Here is a 23,889-nt window from a genome sequence, read left to right on the forward strand (position 1 = left end):
ATAAAAGAATTATGAAGACTATTTCTTTAATGTAAGTTTTCTAAAGGTCTTATGCCTTTATTACATACTACAATTCCCACATGATGTTGCCATAGCTTTTAGATTTATATTCCCCCAGGAAAATATTCCATGAGATAACAGCTATTCTTGAATAAGATACTATAGCTGAGCTCTTATGATGGCCTCCTTGCTGCAAGCAAGAACACAGGATAGAAAGTAGAACACCAATACAATTTACAGTCCTTTACACAAGAATCTAAAAAACTAAATGAAAGCTATTTAAAGTATAATACCAACTACATATCCAAACTGAAAATAAAGTGCAATTTTTGACAGAGTAGTCAGTCAGAACAGCTTACTAAACTAAGCAATCATTTAAAGATGCCAAACGATGGCTTTGAGATTGGTTGCCTAATACATGAGGTAAAATTTTCAAAAGTGTACAAGTCCCATTTTCAAAAGGGACTTAGGCCTCAGCTATACTACAAAAGTTTTGCCAGCATAGCTATATCAGCTGCGAGTTTGGGGAAAAAATTATCACACTCCAGCCCAACATAGCTATGCCACCAACCCCGCAGTGAAATGATGGTAACAGAAGAGTGCTTCTGTCAGCATAGCTGGTATTGTTTGTGGAGATGGTGTAGCTAAGCCAGCAGAACTCCTCCTGCCATCTTACATTGTATCTACAGTAGGGGGGCTCCACTGGCATGGCTATACCACCCAAGGTTCTGTGAGGTAGACACACCCGTAGGCTCCTAAGCACTTAAGTCACTTTTAAAAGTTGGGCTACAGTGCTTTTTAAAATGTTACTAATGATCTAGTTCAACTACAAATGATTGGGTTCAACAGTATTCACTAAGTATATGAGAAGATGTGTTGCCTGTTATGCAGGAGGTCAGACTTCATGAACATTATGGTCCTTTCTGACATTAATCTATTAATATATTAATCTAATCAATTTTTAAAATATGAGTTGCAGTATTTCAGGTATTACATGTTCCTGAGTCTCCCTACCTATTTATATGCATCTACAATCATATCTTCCCCATTTTCTTCATATATTTCTCTCCCACGTTGCTTTACTGGAGACCCACATTAAACCAAGACCAGACAGAGCAGTACTGGGCTAGGAAAGCCCCATCCCTCAGCAGCTGCAGGGTATGCTCCAGGTGGAGGGATAGTTTAAAAGGCCTCTGGGATAGCCCAGGGGTTAGGAGGAAGTATACCAGGAAATGAGGTGGCTTTAAGAGGAGTGGCTGAGGCATTCTTAAAGCTAATCTGGAAACAGTGATCCAGATTCTCCCCCACTCACCCTCTTTGGGCAGTGGAAACTCACAAGAGACTGGAAAGAATAGGACATTGTCCTACTAACAGACTAAACAGATACTCCGAAGTCTGTAACTACACCCCATACAGGGGAGCCACAGCCTGGTAGAAAGCAACCTGGGGGCAGCATAACTTGGGCTATACTAGCGAGTAGTCCAGATATTGTAATGTCCCCCATAGAGTCCTGGGTTGGAACCCAGTGCACTGGAAGGGCCCACAGCTCCCTACCTCCTTCAAGAGGGATTGAGGCCTACTGCACACAACTCAGCTGGGGCCCACTATAGAACAGTCAGGCCAGAAAATGTTGGAGCCACTCCCTGACCACTAACGCCGAGGACTATCAGACTCATTCGCTACAGAGAGTAACACAATGTGGTGGTATTATAATCTTATTTTATATTCTAGCACAGTGATTCTCAACCTTTCCAGACTAATGTCTCTCTTTCAGGACCCTGATTTATCTTGCATACCTCATTTAAACTACTTGCTTACAAAATCAGACATAAAAATACAAAGAAGTGTCATAGCACACTATTACTGAAAAATTCCTTAATTTATTTTATAATTACGTGGTAAAAATGAGAAAGTAATTGGAATATAAATATTGTACTTACATTTCAGTGTATAATATATAGAGCTGTATAAACAAGTTAGTCTGTATGAAATTTTAGTTTGTACTAAGTTTGCTAATGCTTTTATGTAGCTTGTTGTAAAACTAAACAAATATCTAGCTGAGCTGATGTATGCCCTGGAAGACCTCTACGTAACTCCAGGGGTATGTGTACCCCTGGTTGAGAACCACAGTTCTAACATGTAGTCAATATATTCCAGTGTACATTATGAAGAATGCCTTAAAATATACAATATTGAAAAAATATGTCTGATGTGCACTGGACCGCTAAGTAACCCCCATATTCATCATTTATATATCGTTGTGATATTTCATACAAAAGTATGCCACTAAGATACCATATGAAAGGTATCTGCTGAAACTCATTTTTATTTCAAAATTTGTATATTGTTAGTGTATGAAGTTAGGAGATTTTGCTATATGGCTGTTATTGAAATATGTTGAGAGTCTAAGAGATGCCCATTGCTAATTCTCCAGTGATTAAAAGGGGGTTGATCCACACCCATGCAGGCATTAAATCACCATTGATCAGCAGGGGAATTGTAAACAAGAGATGTACAATTCTGGAAGAGAGTTGTGCAAGCACCACACAATAGGGACTGCTCAACTTTGACTCAGTAAGGCCCACCTGGACATGCCTGGGACAGTATCTTTCCAGGGTGATGGATTGGGAGTATAAAATAAGAGATAGAGGCATCATGAGACTCTCTCCCCTAACCCACCTATTCTGAAGGCAACAAGAACACGGGGAAGACAAAGACTTTGAACTAAGGAGATTGGTCCCAGGCTGAGAAGAAATTCAGGCTGTGTATTAAGAACTATAACCTACCTGCAACAAACAGTGGAGATGAGAAAAGCTGTTTGATTCAAATCTTACTTAATCTGAAAGTTTAGGATTCAGAATGAATGTTTACTTTTTATTTTCTTAGGTAACTATCTCTGACCTTTATGCCTATCACTTATAATCACTTAAAATCTATCTTTCTGTAGTTAATAAACTGATTTTAATGTTTTATCTTTACCAGGGAGGTTGTCTAAAGTGTTCAATGAATCTGTTCAGATTACAAAAACTGGTGCATATCCACTATCCTTTGACAAAGTGGCAACCTAATTAATGAACTTGCATAGTTCAAGAGAAGGTCTTGAGCAGTGTAAGATGGTACATTTCTGGAATACATTTCTGGAGGCTCGGGGGATTTGCTGGTATTTGCCTGTACATAGTTCATGAGTGGCTTGGAGAGCATTCATGCAATTTAGCTGGGTGTGTCTCTGCATGCTGGTAGCTTGAGTAATAACAGCACCTGGAGGGGTTGCTGCTTGTCACTAGCAAAGCATTGTGAGAGCGCGCCCAGGCTGGAGAGTCAAGAGAGCACAGCAGTCCCATTGTTACAGGCTGTACCTTGGGGCTCCCATCACAATGTCAACTTCAGTCATCAACAAACTATGAACTCACAGAACATTTGAGGGAAGGATTTGTGCAGGAATGGACCTTTAAAAAGGGTTACAGATTTCAAAACTTACAAAATAATTGTAGTTATTACAAGGAAATTCTGCTCCTTAAGAATAGGTGTCAAAATTCACCAATGACAGGAAAAATAAGATGAAGTTTCAGCAAGTTTTCATTAGAGCAAACCTGAGGGAAAGTCAGTACAAAAAAAAAATACCTGGGCATTATTTTAGTTCTGGTTGTTTAACACCAGCATCACTTATTTATCACCTTCCAAACAAATCAATTCAAGATATTCATACTTTAGTAGAGGTCCTCGCTCAGGGTCTTTCTGCTTAATCAGAGTGCAGCCATAGACCTGTGTTTCAGATCAGTTTATTAATAGGGATAGAGAGTCACAAGTTTATCATCATTGCAAGATCAAATAGATTGGCTGTGGGGAAAAAGTCTTGTTAATGATCATTAGCAAAGATGGTACAAAATGGACACACTGTACCTAAGTAAATGGATTTCAGGATGCAAGTCATTTTAACTCTGAATTTCCATCCTTGAATAAAATGAAGTTAAGCTGATTGTGCAATATGTTAATACCTTTTTCCATAAGTCACCAGTTTGCTAATAAAAAGTCATATGGGACTGCAAATTCAAAGTGGAGATCTATTCTAAAGAGTATGTAAAAATGGTGTCTAGCTACTCAGCAGATATGCTTATGTATAAAGAGTCCTATTTGTTTAGTTTTTCCTGAAGTGTACATTTTTAATTACTTTTTATTGCTGTCAACCCTGTATACCCAGCACTTCTCAAAAGGTGAATTAGGTTCATTTCTAAATCATGCATCATCATAAAAACTAATAACTAATTTCCATCCATCAGGCCACCAGTGTAAACCCACTGAAGACAACAGAATTGCACAGGCCTCAACTGCACAATAACCACAGGGAGAATTTAGAAAAACAGTAAAGATTTGTTAGGTGCTACTTCTCCCTCCATGCAACTTAAAAAAACCCACTACTGTCTTTGCAGTTATCCATGCAACTAAAACACTACCTGAAACCCTCCAAGGTTCCATCTTCAACTCTGGAAGTACTCTTCAGTACCCTAGCTTACTGGTCCCTCCTCTCTCTCTTTACATTTGCATTCCCTATGTGGATTTACTGATAATTCCACTTGAAGGCAACAGGATGCATATAAAAGGCCTAGAAGTGCCCCCTGAGCAGCTAACTTTCCTACCCCATCTTACTTCAACTCCTCACTCATCAAAGCACTACTGCAGATGTCCTTAAGTTAGCAAAAGTTTCCTAATTTGTTTAGAGAAAAGGTTTCTGTACCAAGATGGCTTTCCCCTTAAGGACCAGGAGGCAGCCCCAAAACTTCCCTGCAGTCTCCCAGGGATCCCTTATCCCTGCCTTCCAGGGTGCAATGAGGGCAGTGATAAGGTATCCCCATGGATGGAGTACACTGCACCCCAAGCTCTCGGGATGTATTTCACAGTTCCACAGACAGCAGCAGCCAGTCTAGGAAGTGTGTTTTGCCACTGAAACCTACACGTTATGTCAAAATTAACTGCAACGTTTCATTTTATAGTTTGACAGCCCTTGAAACGGTCTTAATTGTCCTCCAAACGTGCACAGGGCATTTTCCTGCCAATGTGACTCAGCCTAGAGGTGGAGAGCCCAAATCTCAGATTAGAAACTACAGTCATTCTACTGAGACAGCCACCAAAGGAGCTAATTATGCAGTTTATGTACTCATGTTCCTTATGGGCACCTGAGTCCTCTCGATAGCACTGCCACAGTTAGGAAACAGGATGAGCAGTAGAGTTTTCCCATAGTAAACTACATTCCCAGGGCTAGACTGTCAACATTCTGGGGGTGGGGGGAAGGCGCTAGCCACTTTGGGATAGGTTTACTTTGACTAGGGTCTGTGCACTGCAGTGTTGACACCAGAACCCCAGTATCAAGCACAGGTCAGAAAATTATAAACCTAGGGTTAAAATGCAGTGTAGATGCTCAAGCCCAGGATTCCCCGACATGGGTCTGTTTACTTGAGTCCCTAGGCTTTCCTTGCAGTGTAGACATGCTTTGGGATAGAGCCCTGATCCCTAGGGTCAAAAAGACTTAAATGTAACCCAGAACAGTATGGGAACTGGAGTTAAGAGGATGGGCTGAAGGGGAGTCCAAGTGGGGCAGAAGAATCTTATTTGTTTGTGACTTTTGTTATGCTGGAAGGGATCTGAACTCAAAGTAACCCAGATGGAGGGCTGGGCCACATCAATCCCTGGGGGAGACAGAAAACCCAGGTGAGAGGAAGTTGATGGGGGAAATGCCTGAAGTACTATGCTCAGCCAGAAGGTTGCACTATGACAATTCTATTTTCAATTAAGAAGTGTTCCTTGAGCTCTAATCACCCCCCTCCTTTAAAAAAAGTGACTATATGAATGATTGTTTAAGTTGCTCAATTTTCACATTCTTATTTCCTGATTCTCGATTCTGTTCACTTAAAGGAAATGAATAACCCACTCACCAATGGCGAAGAAAAAGTGTTTCTATTAACTTCTGCAGAATCTAAACATTCATTTAAAGAAAGTTTCTACCTCTTGTGGTTGCACAGATAACCTACGAAAGATGAACTGAATATAAACCACAACATGTGGTTACCTCAATACAGACAGATAACTACAATGTCTCTGCTCCTCAGATTTTCCAAGATGCAGTTGAGTGAAAAAACTAACCTTGGTGGTTTTTACTGCTACTAATAGAAAAGGAGCCATGCACTGCAGCTTTTCACAAGTGAGGACAACTCAAAGCAGAAACTACAAAAGATGAAACCCACATGCAAAAGTCTGGGGAACACTACTCTAGTGAGAACATCAGCATCTTCCCTTGTCTCAGGAGCTTGGTTGAGATAGCAAGTTTTTCTTGTGTTTCTCAAGTAGGCTTGCCCCAGAGAGTAGGGACTTTCATTGGCTTAATAGTTTAGCTACTAGGTGTTTTGTAAGCCCTGTGTCTGAAGTGGTAGGTAGAAGTAAGAGCTTGATGGGAGTAAGTTAGCAAAGAAGTAAAGGTATGGAGAAATTTGGGAGGGAGGGAGATGGAGAAAAAGAGGAAGAAAGAAAAGGAAACACACTGAGGTCCCCACAGGAAAGGAAAAGGAGGTACAAGAAACATGAAACATTAATTTTTAAAACGTATTAATACAGTATTTTTCACTTTGGTTAGTAGGCTTACTCCTCAGGCTAGCAGGTGTAATGTAAGTTTTTCAAGCCCTCTTTTATCTTAAAGAGATTTCTTTGTTTGTTTTCCATGTATTTTCCAGTGCTCCTTCAGAATCTATGACTGAGGTCAACAACTAGAGAGTAAGCCAGTAAAACCTACAATTCAAACATATTGCACAGGCGAGAGACCTGATATTCTGCAGTACATATTGAAATATTTAGAGGTAGGAAGGAGGGTGCACACAAATGGAGTTGAGCTTGGCATATTCTGATTCATGCATATTTCTTTGACTATTTTTAACCAAACCTTTGCAGTTCACCTTTAATACTCCAGAATCCTATAGTTTAAATATAGACAGTAGTACATCCCTTTAACATATTCATTTTGTGGAAATGCCACCAAAAATATGATATAGTTAAGATTTTCAAAGGCGATCTAGCCACACGACTTACTGATTTTGGTGCAAGTCACACAGCAAAATCCTCTAGTCATTCTGAAAATCTCAATCAATGTGCTTCTTTACAAAGTTTTTCTAAAAATATTATGATTAATGCTACCCATAGGAGAAATAAATCTACTTCTAATTGTATAGTAACATTGGCAAATGAATCAAGATAAAAAATATTTGCATGTGCCCAAAAACAAGACTCTAGCAGATCATTAAAGCAGCAAGTACTATAGGTGATGGTGATAAGGAGGGGGAGGGGAGGGAAGGGAGAGAAGAGTAGCGAGTTTAGCTGAGAAAACCCCACTCCTCAACTCTAGGAAACAACTTTCCCAGTTTTAAATGTCAAACATTTTTTGCTGATAGCTGCGTCCCAAGCCATGATTGAACCCTGCTCTCCAAGGAATCAGTCAGGTACATTCTGCACTACCAGAAGCTTCCAGAGCAATCATACAGTTTGGCAGCCACTCTGGTCAACCTTGCTTTAGGGTCCATACAAGATTTTGGGGGTATTTTTAGGATTCTGTACCTCAAGACCATACATTTTAAGAATCTGCCTCTACCACTGCTGAGCATTTTTAAATATCAACATTTCATGCCATCTCGACACCCCATTCCCATACTCACTAAGAATTTGCATGATTTGGCATATACAAAATCAAGATAGAGTTTTAATACATGAAATGCATTTGAATAAGAGGGGTAAATGAGGCCGGAGCTTGGGGATATAGAATAGATCTCAATTGTCATTTGATAATGACCACTAATGTGAAAAATATGCAAAATTATAAATATATTTAACATAATTATAGTAATTTGAATCAAATATTTCATTTTTTTGAATTATAAATGATTATTAGTGTTCTTTCTAGAAGTACACATAAGTGTCCTAACGCGAGTAATACAGGTCACTACTTGTCATTGCCACTTTATTCTACAAATGTTAACACTGCTTTTGTCAGGTCACTGCAATTTGATTAACTTCCAAATACTTGGAGTAATATGAACATTGTTTGGTAAAGTTTTTGGAAATGACTTGAAACAATTACGTAGTCATCCACACAGCAGTGAATCATGTAGGGGTGGCATCTGGATCCAGTGCACCTTTCCTCACATATATGCCTCAAGACATGCTCGTTTTATATTTCCTATAAATGCTTCAGTTTTCTGTCTTAAGAAGTTGAGCTTTGGTGTTGACTGATACCTCTGCCAATTTTTGCTGCTCATGATTTCTGCCATGCTTCTGATATGACAATTTGATTGTGGCTTACAGCCATGAATTTGGTTGACTGTTCAAATACATCAGGCATTATTGCATTGACGTCACCCAGTAAAGAGCGAGTGTATCCAGCTTGCAAAATCTTTCACACAGTGGTTCCCGTGGGAGCCGAGATAGGATGCTACTGTCTCTTACACTGACTGTGCATGGTACAATGTTCCAGTGTTGCTCAGTTGAAGCACAGCAGTTTGTTATAGTTCTCCCTTGGAGTGCAGGATTCCATAATTACCAGAGATGTTAGACCAGGGATCTCAAACTCAAATCACTACGATGGCTACATGAGGACTAGTACATTGGCCTAAGGGCCACATCACTGACACCTTTTCATATAAAGGTATAAAAGCCTCCCTTCCGTGTCTGGCCTCTCCCCGCCCTTTCCCTGCCCCCATTCCAAACCCTTCCCCAAATCCCCACCCCTGCTCCCCTGAGCGCACAGCTCCCCGCTCCTCCTCCCTCCCTCTTGGAAAGCACTAAGCACCGCCAAACAGCTCTTTGGCAGTGGGAAGTGCCTGGAGGTAGGCAGGGACACAGCACACTTGGGGGGGAGGTCGGTGGGTGAGAGGAGCTTGGCAGCTGCAGGAAATAACTGAGTTAGACTCTGGTCAAGGTAACCATTACCATCTTTTGCAACCATCACCATTTGTTGTACAAGGATGTTATTAGGTTCCCCAGCCAAGATGGCCATCTATTCTCTGTTCATCACCACAACTCCCTGGTTTACTTCAGCTGGGGTGTTTTCTGCCTGTGATAACTACTTGTGCTTTAGAGTGTGTTGGAGTAACTTCTTCGGCTGAATGAGTTCTGTACAAATGATGTCAATCATTTACAATTTTCTGCAACCATCAAGACAACATTCTGTGGAGCTAGCTGTGTACATGTAAACTGATACATTCTGCTCACTTTTGTAGCTCTGCTAGATTTTAGACACTCTGAGCTGAAGTCTTTGTACCTATCAAGGACAAGGTATATCTCACCTGCTGCTAGTTTGCATTCAATGTAGTCTCTGAAATTGGTCTCACAGTTCTTGATGATACCACTTTCTAGCCAATGTACTTACCTAAAGCACTGCAAAACCTTCTATGCAGGTGTCTTCTTGTGAAGTATGTCAAGTTGACAAGTCTGTCTGCAGCTACTTCTTTAGGTTAGACAGCCCTGGGAATCTTCATGTCATCAGTGAACACTGATGTTAGTACAGGAGCCAACGCATGAGCGTTTGAGTCTTGGCAGTACACCAAGACTAATCTATAAGCTAGGTGGAGGATTTATCAGGACACTTGTAATGATACTCTCAATGAGAAGAGCTAGCAGAGTTATCTAATTTAGAGGATAACTTAGCAAACAATGCTAATTCACAAAAAAAAAGGAGTACTTGTGGCACCTTAGAGACTAACAAATTTATTTCAGCATAAGCTTTTGTGGGCTACAGCTCACTTCTTTGGATGCATAGAATGGAACACACAGACAGGAGATATTTATACATACAGAGAACATGAAAAGGTGGAAGTATGCATAACAACTGGAAGAGTCCAAACAATTGAGATGAGCTATCCTCAGCAGGAGAAAAAAAACCTTTGAAGTGATAACTGAGATGACCCATAGAAGGTGTGAGGAGAACTTAACATAGGAAAATAGATTCAATTAGTGTAATGACCCAACCATTCCCAGTCTAAACCTAAGTTAATTGTATCTAATTTGCATATTAATTCAAGTTCAGCAGTCTCTCTTTGGAGTCTGTTTCTGAAGTGTTTTTGTTGCAAAATTGCCACCTTCAAGTCTGTCACTGAGTGGTTAGAGAGGCTGAAGTGTTCTCCCACTAGTTTTTGAATGTTATGATTCCTGATGTCAGATTTGTGTCCATTTATTCTTTTGCATAGAGACTATCCAGTTTGGCCAATGTACATGGCAGAGGGGCATTGCTGGCACATATCACGTTGGTAGATGTGTAAGTGAACGAGCCCCTGATGGCGTGGCTGATGTGATTAGGTCCTATGATGGTGTCACTTGAATAGATATGTGGACAGAGCTGGCATCGGGCTTTGTTGCAAAGATAGGTTCCTGGGTTAGTGTTTATGTTGTATGGTGTGCGGTTGCTGGTGAGTATTTGCTTCAGGTTGGGAGGCTGTTTGTAAGCGAGGACTGGCCTGTCTCCCAAGATCTGTGAGAGTGAGGGGTCATCTTTCAGGATAGGTTGTAGATCTTTGATGATGCGCTGGAGAGGTTTTAGTTGGGGGCTGTAGGCGATGGCTAGTGATGTTCGGTTATTTTCTTTGTTGGGCCTGTCCTGTAGTAGGTGGCTTCTGGGTACTCTTCTGGCTCTGTCAATCTGTTTTTTCACTTCAGCAGGTGGGATTGTAGTTTTAAGAATTCAGGATCACTCAGAATTTGAAACAGTATCATTCTTTGTGTTTTTTTTTTGTTTTTTTTTTTAAACTGGCCCACTTGAGGATTGAACTCCCAACCCTGGGTTTAGCAGGCCAATGCTCAAACCACTGAGCTATCCCTCCCCCATGTTTTATCTGGCTTTATCTGGTACAACAGTTCTGACCTACTGGACAAACTGTTTTCCAATTCTGCCTATTATAATGTCAAAATCATCATCAGTGACTAACTTGAGCACATTTTATGTCTTACTTCTGAACACAATTATGCCTGCAGTGCCTGGAGACAACAGCACAAGAAGTTCCTCAAAGTGATGTGACATGTGCTTGATCAGTTATCTGCATGAAAGTTTCTGGCCTCCATGGGCTTGGTAAACCAGAAACAACTCTGTAGCATTTCAGATGAGAGATACTGTCCTGTGTTACAACTGTAACCAGTGACTCAAGCACTGCATTCATTTCCTCGTGCTGCACTTGTGCAGCATTTGCAGCTGCTTTTACTGATAACTGCCCAAATTTGAAAATTAATCATCATGAGTGAATGTAAGAATCTAAGTGAGCACACTCAGAGTACTAGAAAATGCCTTGTGTCTTGATTCAGGGGGATAAGGGGAAATACTAGCAAAATATACTGCTAAGGACATAACGTATGTAACTCCTGGCTAATTACATAACAAAATATCTTGAAATTTTCATTAAAAGTAATTGAAATTTAATGAAAATGGTTTCACTGTCCCCTCGCTTGTGAATCAGGACAAAGGCATTAATGAGCACTTTGAAATATGAGAACTTAACAGTGACAAGTTGTCATGAGGCAGTTTCTTTTGAAACTAAAGTCTTGAAATTTGGACTCCACAAAATACACTGTATGGATACTAAAACAAGGTACTGCCAAAAACTTGCATTTGCCTACTATACTAATAACCTTAAGTATCATTTGCCTTGTTACCACACCATGGTGTCAGATATTTACAGTTTTTACCCGCACAGAAAACAGGAAATAGTGTTACTGTATGATAGCTTGACAAATGGTATTTTAATTAGTTCTATAATGTAGAATGCATTATAATATTAATCTACAGGCTAGAATAAGGCATGTATTACACCACTGCAAAGTGTGCACTACAGAAGAATAGCCTTCTGAGCAACTAGACATTATTAAAAGGAATGTGGTCCAACATGAATGCCTCAGAATCTAGATATAATGATAAAACAAGATCTCAAAGCTCTAAGCCATCAGGGTGAAAGCTGGGCACCTATTTTTAATAGGATAGGACTTTTATTAAAAGTCACAAGCTTTCATCCATTCACCCAAATGTCTCCCCTACTAACAAACAACTTGTGTCTTGGCTAAATTGACCTTTACGACTCACGTACTTTCATCCCAATCTCAGACACTGGATGAGTAAAACTGTATAATTTGAGAGTGATCAAATATGAAAAGCTCAGTGCCAGCAGTTTACTGGTGACACTCCCCCTCTAGAAGTCTAAATAGCCTCACATTCATATTCAAAAGCAGGAATTACCAGACCGGTCCATGTACAAAACCTGCATGTGCAAGGGCTATGGAGGACAAGCACCTGCCCAGCCCTATTCTGTATGACCTCTGAGGAAAAAGTGAAACTACTAAAAAGAGTGAGATTACTATTCAGCCCAGCATGATCCTTTAAATGAGTAACCTGGACTTCATTCGGTCAACTACCACCAAAACATCTAGTACAGTCACCATGGACACCCTACCCTTGTTCATCACCAGGAAGAGATCAACCCCCATTTATACAATTCTACCCTCCACTGCATACATCAAGCTGAACCCATGACTATTAGGAATTGAGAGAATGTGGAATTCAAATACAACTGGTTTTGCTCCCACCACAGCTTTGAAGGTGGTCACTAAAATGAGTAATAATTTGCTGTATAGTTTTTTGAGCAAGGGCTTAACCACCACTTGTTTAAAAATAACTTATGTCTCTGCCTTTTCAAAGTGAGATATTAACCCAGAGACAGCACAAAGTTTCTCTATATATTTAGCATGAAGGACAGTTTCAACTCCCTAAGCAAATCCATCATCTCAGAAAACAAAGCTAGGTCACAACCAAGCAGACAATGCATTTCTTCCCTACTTGACACTGTCTCCACAGATGAGGAACAATAGTTTTTCCATGCATTTTTTACTTCATTGATTTAAATAGTTTTCAAATATTAATGAAATAAATATCCAAGGAAAAAATACAACAAATTACATATGGGAATGAAAAGTCTGGATCTGCTTTTGTCTTCATTAAACCAGTGCGACTCATTGCTTAAAATTATTTACTCACAATTTACAGTAGTGTAGATGAGAGAAGAATCAGGCCCCTAGCATAAAAAAAGTGCCAGAATGCAAAAGGCTGAAAACAGTTTACAATCCATAGTAATGACTGGAGTTAAAAATTGTTGCAAAATGCTACATTCCTCAGTAACGTAACTGTAAGCAGTAATTTTCAACAATGCCTCAGCATCTTTTTATTACAGTGCTAAAAAGAACTCATCTCACTAAGATATGTACATACTGTTTAGCTAGGATTTCAATTTTCAGACTAAAACCAAAAAATACTAGCTGCAATTTTTCAAGACACAGCATTTTGTTTTGAAAGCACAAGCAAGCTTCCAGAAAACTTGAAGTTTCTTTAAATGGAGTTTCAAACAAACTCATGTCTTAATCACACAGTCCTCTATAAATTATAGTCTGCATCACTTCCTGTTCATCCTCTATTATTCAATTCTTGGTCACACATAGCAGTATGTTAAATAACACTGTGCATGCGCGGTAACAATTAGAAATTTGTATACAAAGGAAACATTTTTTAAAGAAAATTCACAAAACAGTTTTAAAAAAAAAACCAAAACCAACCTTTTTCCTTTCAAATATATACAATCAATTCAAATAAACCTATACATACCATGTTTCTAGGAAATTACAAGGATCTAAAGTAGACAAAAAGTACACTAACAGAAAATAATTAAACACAGAAGCTGAAAACCTGAAATCACTATTATACTGGGCCAGCAGCATCACACTACAGTGAAGAATGAGATTAGTTTCTTGTTTAAACAATGGTTTGGCCAAGTGCTCCAAAATCCATATGCCTACTCAGATTACCCTGAAAACTGTTGTCCCTCATTGGAATCAGAGCAGGGTAAGTGGTCTAAATATGAGGTTAAGAGGATCCCAAGATTCAGGAACCAAGAAAAATCACCTCATATCAATATTTTATACCCCTTATATAACTTTTTTCTGTTCACACCTGGAGTTCATACTATGCCTATGAATCTCCCCAATCTGATACTACATATTCACAACTTCTTAGCTACAGTCTGGCATCCATTGCCACTTTAGGGAAACTATGTTTAACAAGTTACTTGGGGTAAAAGCTGAATCTGCAATGTGGCTTGAGCCAAGTTGATAAGTTAAAGTCATTTGGACATATACAACAGCACTGGAGCGCTGTTGCAAGCTTGAGTGTATGCAGGCATCTTGATGTCAATGAGAGTTTCAAGGATGATATGATGTGACCATTGAACCTGAACAGCATCCATATACTGCGAGTTTGAATCCTGCCTTTTGTTTCTTTCTGAGCATGTATGTTGTGCACATTAACTGCTCTCTGCCAGCATCCTGCAGGGGCTCCTTCTGGAAGTTTAATCTTGAGAGCAAAGCTTCTCATTTTAGAGCCAGTATTTCAGAGGTCTCTAAAATCCACATGCAGATGCAAATTTTACTTTAGAAGCATTCTCAAGGAAAACAGCATTAAACAAACAGAAGGAAGATGAAAGTGTCTAGCAAGTACCAGCACAAGGGTAATTGAATCATGCCACATGTTTCTTGCCCATCTCCTGAATAATGGGTATGAGTGTGATCCAAGAAAAGGAAGCAGCTGCAAATCTCAATGTCAACACATTCTACAGCAGGAATAGTCAATATGCAGACTGCAGGCCAAATCCAGACCACCAGACACTTTTGAATGGACTCCAAAAATCTTATCATTATTGTTATTTTATTATTTTCCCTAGAGTCTGGACCGTGACAAAAAATTAACTACATGGTTGCTGAACATCAGTAGAGCTCTATTTTAAGTACTAGTGTAAGGTCACAGGTGGACATTGACTAAAGTGACCAAGACACTGTCAGTATGTTTATGTTCATCAAGGAAACTAAACAAAAAAACACCAGTCAATTTTACCTTTTCAAAATGCTGCAGATTCTGTGAAAAGGGAGGTAAACAAAATAGACTCTAGAAAAGTGTTAGTCACATGGTCCACAGTCATAGCAAACCTCATTTAAGGTTATGCGACTATTCAGTTCAATATCTAGTTGTGTCAAGATTAAACCACCACCTGGGAACCTTGTTTTCCTCTTCCAATCTATGAATAGAAATTGAATGTAATGCTGAGATCTACTCGTTTCAAAATTTTGAAGGGCATGACCACCAGAACATCAGTTTATTTCACTAACTAAAGATAATATTTTGCTTAAATAAATCTGTTTTATTAACCGCATTTGATAATTGTTAATGTATCCAGCACATTTAAGGTAGTTTTATTTAACTATAAAAAAAATCTAAAGTGTTTTTCTGCATTTTAATCTCCATCCAAACAGAGCCTCACACAAATAGAATTAAAAAAATCAATCCAGTGAATATGAGATGTATCACACCATATTTGACAAAAAATTGAAAAATTAAGTAGCTGAATAAACATAAGTCAAGCTATGCAATACTTTAAATGTGTGTAGATCAGGGGTAGGCAACCTATGGCATGCGTGCCAAAGGCAGCACCCAAGCTGAATTTTCAGTGGCACTCACGCTGCCCAGGTCCTGGCCACTGGTCTGGGGGGCTCTGCATTTTAATTTAATTTTAAATGAAGCTTCTTAAACATTTTAAAAACCTTATTTTCTTTACATACAACAATAATTTGGTTATATATTATAGATTTATAGAAAGAGACCTTCTAAAAACATGAAAATGTATTACTGGCACGCGAAACCTTAAATTAGAGTGAATAAATGAACACTCGGCACACCACTTCTGAAAGGTTGCTGACCCCTGGTGTAGACGGAGCATACCCCCAGTTAGTAAAGGAAGCACCAAACAGTGTAAAGGCTATATTTAGTTGCAAATCAATGTTTTAATGGTTACCAACCAGTGAGAATCAACCCTTCTTTAGGCAAATAACTGAAAGTACAAATCCAAAACAAGATTAAAATAGTTTGAATCAAGTTTTCCTGCCTGCTGATTTAAATCATGATTAAAATTGGTGATTTAAATCAATCCACCCTGAGATTACCATATACTGCAATACTATAGCTTGCAAGCCAATAAAACTGTATAATCATATTATATTAGTTATCAGTATCATCATAGTGCCTACAAGACCCAGTTGCAGATCAGAACCCCTTTTTGCTTGGCTCTGTCCAAATACAGAACAAAAAGTATCTACAGGAGTGATCTAAAGACTAGAGATTCTGTCTTCGTATATTGACTTAAAATGTAAGCTTTTTTCTCCTCGATTGTTCATACAAATTATTGTAGACAGTATAGGTACACAAAACACTTCAACAAAAGAAATACATAATCGTGGTTATTGAATAGTGAGTCTTTGTGACAAATGTTATATAGGTGCAATATTTAACATTTTAAAGCCACTGCAGGCCTAGCAGACCCTTGTTGCCTCCGGATCTTCCATTATGCCTCTTCAGACATTCCAGTTCTCCCCCACAACCCTTCAAATTACATTTATGTTCTCTGTTCCATCTAAGGTTGCTACCTTTCAATTTGCTGTAACTGGACCCCAAGACCCCACCCCTGCTCCACCTCTTCCCCCCCCCCCCCCCCCAAGACCCTGCCCTCTGTCACTCACTCCTCTCCCTCACATCCCTGTCACTCACTGGATCATCTCCACCTCCCCCACCCACCCAAACTGTGCTCCCTCTGCTCCAGGGCTGGGACGGGAGCTGCTGCAGCCTGACAAGGAGCCTGCCTGCAGGTAAGAAGTAGCCCTGGCTGAGCACCCTTTTTGACTTTCTGGTTGAAAACCAGGCACCTGGCAACCCTAAATGACACCTGGACACAGAAGCCAAAAAAAAGACTGAGTAAAACCTGGACGGGTGGCAACCCTAGCTCCACCTCACAACAGACTGAGTACTTTTTTGGGAGCCACCATTAGGCAGACCATGCCCTAAGCAACTTAAGTGAGCTTTAGGTGCAGACTTCAGAAAAGCTTCTGTGCCTTGGCTCCAGCTCCACTTTCCCCGATGGTCCCACCACCATAACACATACACCATGGATATATACTCCAGACAATTATGTAAACAGCTATATACACAAGGAGAAATTGAAAGAAAATCGTAAGTTTTATATGATATAGGTTCTGGTTCCAGCTCCATAGTTCAGATTGACAGTTCCTCGATAATCCATATTTTGATATACACCCTCATGTATATGAAGGAGTTATTCACCTTTCCCCCTTTCTGTTTAACAATATACAAATTGGATGTTGATGTAAAAATGTTTGTAACTTCAGCTTTTTATTTTCATGTTCCTTTGTTCTTTCAAAGGATGGCATAGCTTCTCTTCAACTGTACTGAGTAACCTTAACAGTAAAGTTTTTGAATTTTTACATCTTTCAATGAGGCTGAGTAAAGGCTGCTTTGGAAACTGTAACCTGTGAATTTCTTGACTTGTTTTGATTCAACACTAAAGTGTTACATTAATGTGAATATTGTATTAAATATTCCATGTGTTTAAATGAAAACCCATTATTAGAAATCCAACATTGGTGTAGAATGGCTATTAATTCTGACACAACATTAATTTGAAAGTTTAATTTAAATAAATGCAGTTATGCTTTAAAAAAAAAACAACACAACTGTGTGCACTTCCAGACAGACACATGAAATAATCATTTTGAATGCCACTCTGTGCTTTTTTTTTTAAATGAAAGCAAGCATACAAGTAATAATGTACTACTTAGTAACAATTATTTTCAACTTTAAGAGCACATTCCACAAGTGACTGCACTCATACCAAGGTTTTTTACATAGATATGTAAACAGAACATTTGATAGAGCACTATAAACTTTCTGGAAAATATTTTACAGTACATTTCTAATGCTTGGAAAACAAATTGACAGTAAAAAGACAGATCTGGTTATGGGACCATCCATCAGAACTTTCAATACAAAAGGAAAGTTAGAAATTGCCAAACACCTGAGTTTAGCCATTAAGTATACCATCAGTAATATAGTGCTATAATCATGATTTTATATCTTTTTTTGTTCTCTTAGATCTATAAAGAAAGTTTGTTTCCAAATAGTTTCTCTTGCTACAGTGTATCAGTGCCAAGGGGGATAAAAAGTTCATTACCTACATTGAACTAGCACTAGGAGAGCCATAATATAGCATAAGGCTTGACGAATCCACTCAAAGGGGAGAGGAAACTTCCGCAGGGATCTTACCTCGTCTGCTACTGCAAATTAAGCTTTCATTTAAAAAAAATGCATCCTAGCCTTTACAGTTAAGAAACCCTTCCAAGTGCAAATAAAATGTAAATTAATGAAGCATTTACTTCTAAAAATCTGGAAAACGCACACCCTGAAAACAACAACTTTAAGATACCTTAGGCTCTATTTCGCACCCCACAAATCCCCAGTGTAGATGTGCTACACTGCACCAGCCTAAGATGCATCGGTAACTGGCAACCACCATTTTACATCAATGCCATGTATCTATATTAAAGGGCTGCACCAATGTAACTACACTGATGTAGTTATACCTGTACAAGTTTCCCTTTAAACACTAATTCTAGCTCCAGAATACAATCTGAACAGTTCTCGTGTGGGGGAGAAACCCTCCAAGGCTAAGGAAATATTTCTTCCTCCACACGAACCTCAGAGCTTTGATAGCCTCCATACCAATTTTATTGCCACTAAAAATTTAAGAGGAGAAATAGTCAGTAGATTCCCCAGATTCATTCAACAAATTGATCCTGTCCAATTCTTTTCTCAAACCTTATGACACAGAAGAGCAAAACTTTAGTTACAGAAGATCCATGCATCACCATGAAGGGTATCAATAATCCTGTTCCTAAGAGACCTATGAACTGCATCCAATTCGATATTATAAAACTTGTCTCCAAGTCCATCTTTCTTCGCCCTTTAAACAATACTATATATCTAGAAGTTATGCCAGGCTTCAGCCATCCTCTTTCTACCTGGCTTCAAATCTTAAAACTTACTTTGAGCACTGACAGCAACATAGGCACTCTGGTTAGTGACCTAATAGATGCTTTGACAGTCAACATAGCATCTTCTATAATGACCATTAACTAGCTACCCTTTCAGTTTCAAGACGACCTTTCATAAGAAGTAGGGAGAAAGGAGTAAATTTGATGCTAAACCCCACAACTGATAGTTCAGAACTAACCTATATCAGCACACATGGAAGTAAATAAAGGTCCTGGACAGTTTGACTCCACAAGACAAAACTTCAAAGGAAAACATCCCTATAGTAAATCTTTGGCTAAGGAACAGATAAAATGTTTTAATGTATCAGTTTTTTAATTCTGGAACATTCAAACCAGTGCTGGGATATCAATAAATATAATGAAGGGCCAAATTCTACCATGCTACAGAGGGCACCATTACACACCCAATATTCCCACTACAGAAGTACCTGCAGTGGTCACAGTATCTTCCGTACTACAAGATACAATGGTACTATGTCACTAAAGTGTCATAAGTCGATTTTTAAATGGTACACTTTGAACTACTTCAGACTGGATCACTTGATAGGAAATGTTAAAAATGCATGAAATGCAGCATAATTTTGGAATACTCAAACAGATTTTTCAGAGTTAATTTAAGATAAGTTATTTAATAAATTGATTACATGTAAGCAGCAGTTTATTTTAAACAATTGTGAACAGCAACAACACTTTGCAGAATTTGCTGGCTCAGCATCAATTCAGGGACCGCAATTTCTTAATTCTGTTATGTTTGGATACAGAGAATATTTTCATCATACATACTGTATCGCAGAAGTCATTTTTCAAGAATCATAAATTACTGTGACAACCACATATAATGTAATAAGAGAAGACCAACTCACTGTAGACTCCCTTAAACAAAACAAAGCTAGACACCTCCAAATGGCTTGTGTACATGCTACGGGATAGTTAAAGGCAAGATTAATGTCACAGACTGGCACACTATATCATCTAATCCAAGAAGTCATTGAAGACAGCACTTTAGTTGTGTGCGCTAATGTGAATGGACATTGTTTAAAGGACACTCATTCATAGATAGTATGATATAGCGACTATAAATTGTTTTCCTCAACCTCAAGCTTTTCCTCAGAAACCCCCCCACAAACCACTCTAAAATAAAGAAATGCATTTCATTTTAAATACTGGGAGCTAAAAATCAATAATGCAGCAGCAGGGGAATGTTGGTAGTTTACGGGATCATAATTTTGTGTTCTAGCTTCCAGGCTCAATCTATTTGTTTTACTTGTGGGCAAATTAACTTCCAAAATATAAGTATAAATGCATACTAGTCATGCAGTGCACTGGAGAGTGTTAGATTATATTTCCACATCAAAGAAAGATGACATTCTTTCTGTTCTATTGTATACCTGAGTCCATCTGTTAAGCAATGACTTATCCAGAATGCATAGCTACTGCAGTAGCTTCCCAAGTGGTTTTATGTTCACGTGTGTCCCCTGATGTTGAAAGCATTACTACAACCTTTATTCATATTTCTAGATTTAAGTGCATACATTTCAACAGTAACTAAACAGTGGGTAGATCCTGTAACCAAATATTTTAAACAAACATTTTATGAGTTTCTGAGAAATATCACCAAACAAAAACCAAAACCAAAAATTAATGTTAGCCTAATTGCTGATACAAAAACTGTCAGATTTAAGCTTCTTCCCTTTTGATTAGCAATACCAACAAACGAGGTTAAACACAGGAAAAAAGATTAAGCACTCTACAGTTATGTCGTGATCTGAAGCTACTAAAAGAAATCACTTCATGTTATTTCCCTATTCCCAGTGCTACTGTGAAATGAATGGATAATATCTAGTAAAGTGATGACTAACAAGTTCTGACAACTTATACCACAATAGTTTATCTGAAAGGTTATTTGTAAAGACAAAATAGCTTGAAGAGAACAGAGGAAACTCCTATCAGTTGTCTGTCTTTGACTTGACATATTCACAAAACAAGAGCTAACTCTTGTGCATCCATATAAACCATAAAGTTTAAAATGATCTAACCAACCCACATCTCTCTCTGAATGCTGCAGCTCTTCCATTCAGCCTGCTTTAGGTCAAATGCAAATAATTGTCAAACATCGGAACAATACATGGTTTTAAAGTGCCAGATACAATTTTATCTCTGTGCATGTTTTTGTTACAAAATGAACATAAGTTTAACATTTTAAACTTGTTTGTTAGAATGGCAGTTTAAATTAAGTGCCCTTCAGTCTTAAACAGTGGCTTTCTATCCTACTTCATAAGTAAAATAGAGGATATATTTCGTTGACTGAACTGCTTTCAAAAGCTTTGCTGCAGTGAAGCTTGCATTCAGGAGCAGCACCAAATTACACATAATTGAAAGTGATTCATTTTTAGATCCATTTTCCCCTCTCCTTAGACTTCTGTAGGTTTCCCAGGCTTTGGTAGCGCAAAAACATTAAGTCATACAATCTTGCAGTAACTCTTTCATACCATGAAGTGAGTGAATGACCAAGGAGCTATATTGTAACATCCTTTTCCTGTTTTGTGTGTTTTACCCACATGTAATAATGATTTTCAACATACAGATCATTTTGACACCCTTAATTCTGGAGGCAAGAATGCAGTTTGGTACACTAGAACAGGGGATTAAGACATGAACAAACGAATCCTTTACAACAGATTGTAGCGATAAACACTTATTAAAACGACGCAAAAACTCTCCTCCTCAACATATCAAACCCGATTAGCTCGGAGCTAACAGGGTTAAATCTTTCACATATTTGCATCTCCAGGGAAAGATACAAGCTCGGGCTACTTTTCAATCTTATACAATTAAAAATAGATACAACATCGAATGCCCCTTTTCTTCAGAGGAATAAGTGGTCAGGCTATCTGGCAGTTTGCAAGCACCTGAAGTTGTCAATTACTGGTTCTAGTATACAATAAACAAACAAATTGCACCTACTCCACTTTCACAACAGAATACAGGGCAGGGGAAGGAGGAGGAGGAAGATTAGACTGTGAAGAGTACGTGTTTGTTTCACCAGCTGAGGTCCTGTGCGGAGTTTAGGCTGAGCAGAGGGGTCTCTCGCACAAGGTGAGGAAGGTGCTGTTAGGTACACGGTAGAGCGAGTGGGTTGCATATGGATGAGTGTGGAGTGTGCGTCTCACAAACCGGCATTGTGGGGAAGGGTGGAGTATGCCAGGGTCTCTCCTAGGGGCGGAGAGGGAGCAATAGGTGCCTGCAGGGGATCGGGGCGGGGAAAGGGGGCAATCAATGGATACGCGTGGTTTTAGGATGGGAGGGGAGCAGTGGTGGGAATTGGCTGGGGGGCGGGGGGGAATGGGTGGGGTGCGTGTGGAAGGGAAGTCGCCAGCTGGGGAGGATGCGTAGTAGATGCCTGGGTCCCTCGGGGGTCGGCAGGGGGCGCGGGCTGCCCTAGCCCTGCCCGCAGGGGTGCCGATGGGGAGGGGTGCCGGCCCCTTACCAGGTTGAGCACGGTCTCCACGATGTCCCGGTTGCTAACCTCCCCGACCTGGATGAGTCCGATGAGGACGGCGAATTTCATGCGGATGTTGCGGATCGGCACCGACGGGTTAATCATCCCCGCGGGGAGCACCACGGCCCCGGAGCCCGACGCTCGCAGCTCCCCCATCACCGCGGCGCTGCTCCCGCCGCCGCCGCCGCCGCCTCCTCCGGCCCCGACAGGGATGAGCCCCGCGGGCTGCGGGTCCGGCCCTGACACCGGCTTTTCACTCGCCATCTACCCCCCGCGCCCTCCGGCACCTGCCCCCGGCCCAGCCCAGCCCAGCCCAGCATCCACCGCAGCAGCGCCCGGCGGGGCCGCAGGGAGCCGGTCCGAGGCGCAGGGACTGTCCCGGCAGCCGCTCCGCTATAATGAGGGATTATTATGGGCGCCGCTGCCCCGTTAGCCGGAGCCCGCCCGCCCGCCCGGGGCCGCCTCCCCGCAGCGGGGCCGGAGGAGCAGCCGCCGCGCCCGGCCCGGAGGCGGTGCTGGGAAGCGGGCTGGGCACGGGTCTGCGAGCCGCTGGCAGCGCTGCCGCTGCCGCTGTTGTTGTGGAGCCGGAGCCGCTACCGCCGCCGCCGCTCACTCCGCCATGTTGCCGCCCCCTGCCTGCGGTAGCCGCCAGGGCGCCTGCGCTGAGCCCGTGGGGGGGCGTGGCCGGGCTGCGCGGCCCCCTCCCCCCAGCTGGAGACAGGTGAGCAGGTGCGTCGGGTGCGCCAGACCCGGAGCGGCCGCTCCCCCCCCCTCCCGCCCGGATGCAGGTTACGCAACTGAGGCTGGGGCCGCAGAGTCACCACCGCCGCTGGAGATACCGTCTCCCCCCTGCCCTGGCCGGCGTCGGGCTCCCTAAGCTCCCGCTTTGCCCTGCGGGCGGGACACGGGGTACCGGGAGAACCCGGGGCCCTGCCGAGCTTGTGTTCTCGCCGCCCGCCTCTGGGGCTGGGGTCACAGCCTTGATTGGGGGCCCCTGACTCACTGCTAATGACCCATCCGCTGTGAAGTCATTTACACGCCCCGTTGCTAGCAGGGGTGCTGGAACAGTGTTTTATAGTGGAGGTGCTGAAAGCCATTGACAAAACTGTAAACCCTGTATATGATGGAAACCACTTCAAACTGGGGGTGCTGCTGCCACATCCACAACATCCCTAATGCTAGCCCCTAGGCACGGTGGAGGTACAAAATAAGCTGCTCACCCCTAATAAGCCCTGTCTCAGATCCCTGGCTGAAGTTTTAAAAACCTGATTTTGAAACCCCAACCCTTCCACTTTGTCTTACCCTGGCTGAAAGTTTAGAGAACATCACCCAAGCAGTTTCAGAAACAGAGATTTAAAGCTCAATGAATGAAGCAACAAAGATGT

General features: G+C 40.8%; 1 protein-coding gene across 6 annotated transcripts in view; it reads right to left on the reverse strand.

The window, feature by feature from the left end:
* The window catches only part of NBEA (neurobeachin), an 842,868-nt gene extending 820,024 nt beyond the window's left edge, over positions 1–22,844 (reverse strand). For 3 of the 6 annotated variants that reach the window (XM_045015913.1, XM_045015904.1, XM_045015899.1), the window contains exon 1: positions 22,493–22,844. In XM_045015913.1, coding sequence (XP_044871848.1) covers positions 22,493–22,768 — 276 coding nt within the window. In that variant the 5' untranslated portion in view covers positions 22,769–22,844. The remainder of the gene's footprint in view (positions 1–22,492) is intronic. The other 3 variants (XM_045015935.1, XM_045015928.1, XM_045015923.1) reach the window with 1 other exon arrangement.
* Between the last annotated feature and the right edge of the window lie 1,045 nt (positions 22,845–23,889).

This window comes from Mauremys mutica, chromosome 1 (assembly GCF_020497125.1).
Source record: "Mauremys mutica isolate MM-2020 ecotype Southern chromosome 1, ASM2049712v1, whole genome shotgun sequence".
Taxonomy (NCBI): Eukaryota; Metazoa; Chordata; order Testudines; family Geoemydidae; genus Mauremys; species Mauremys mutica.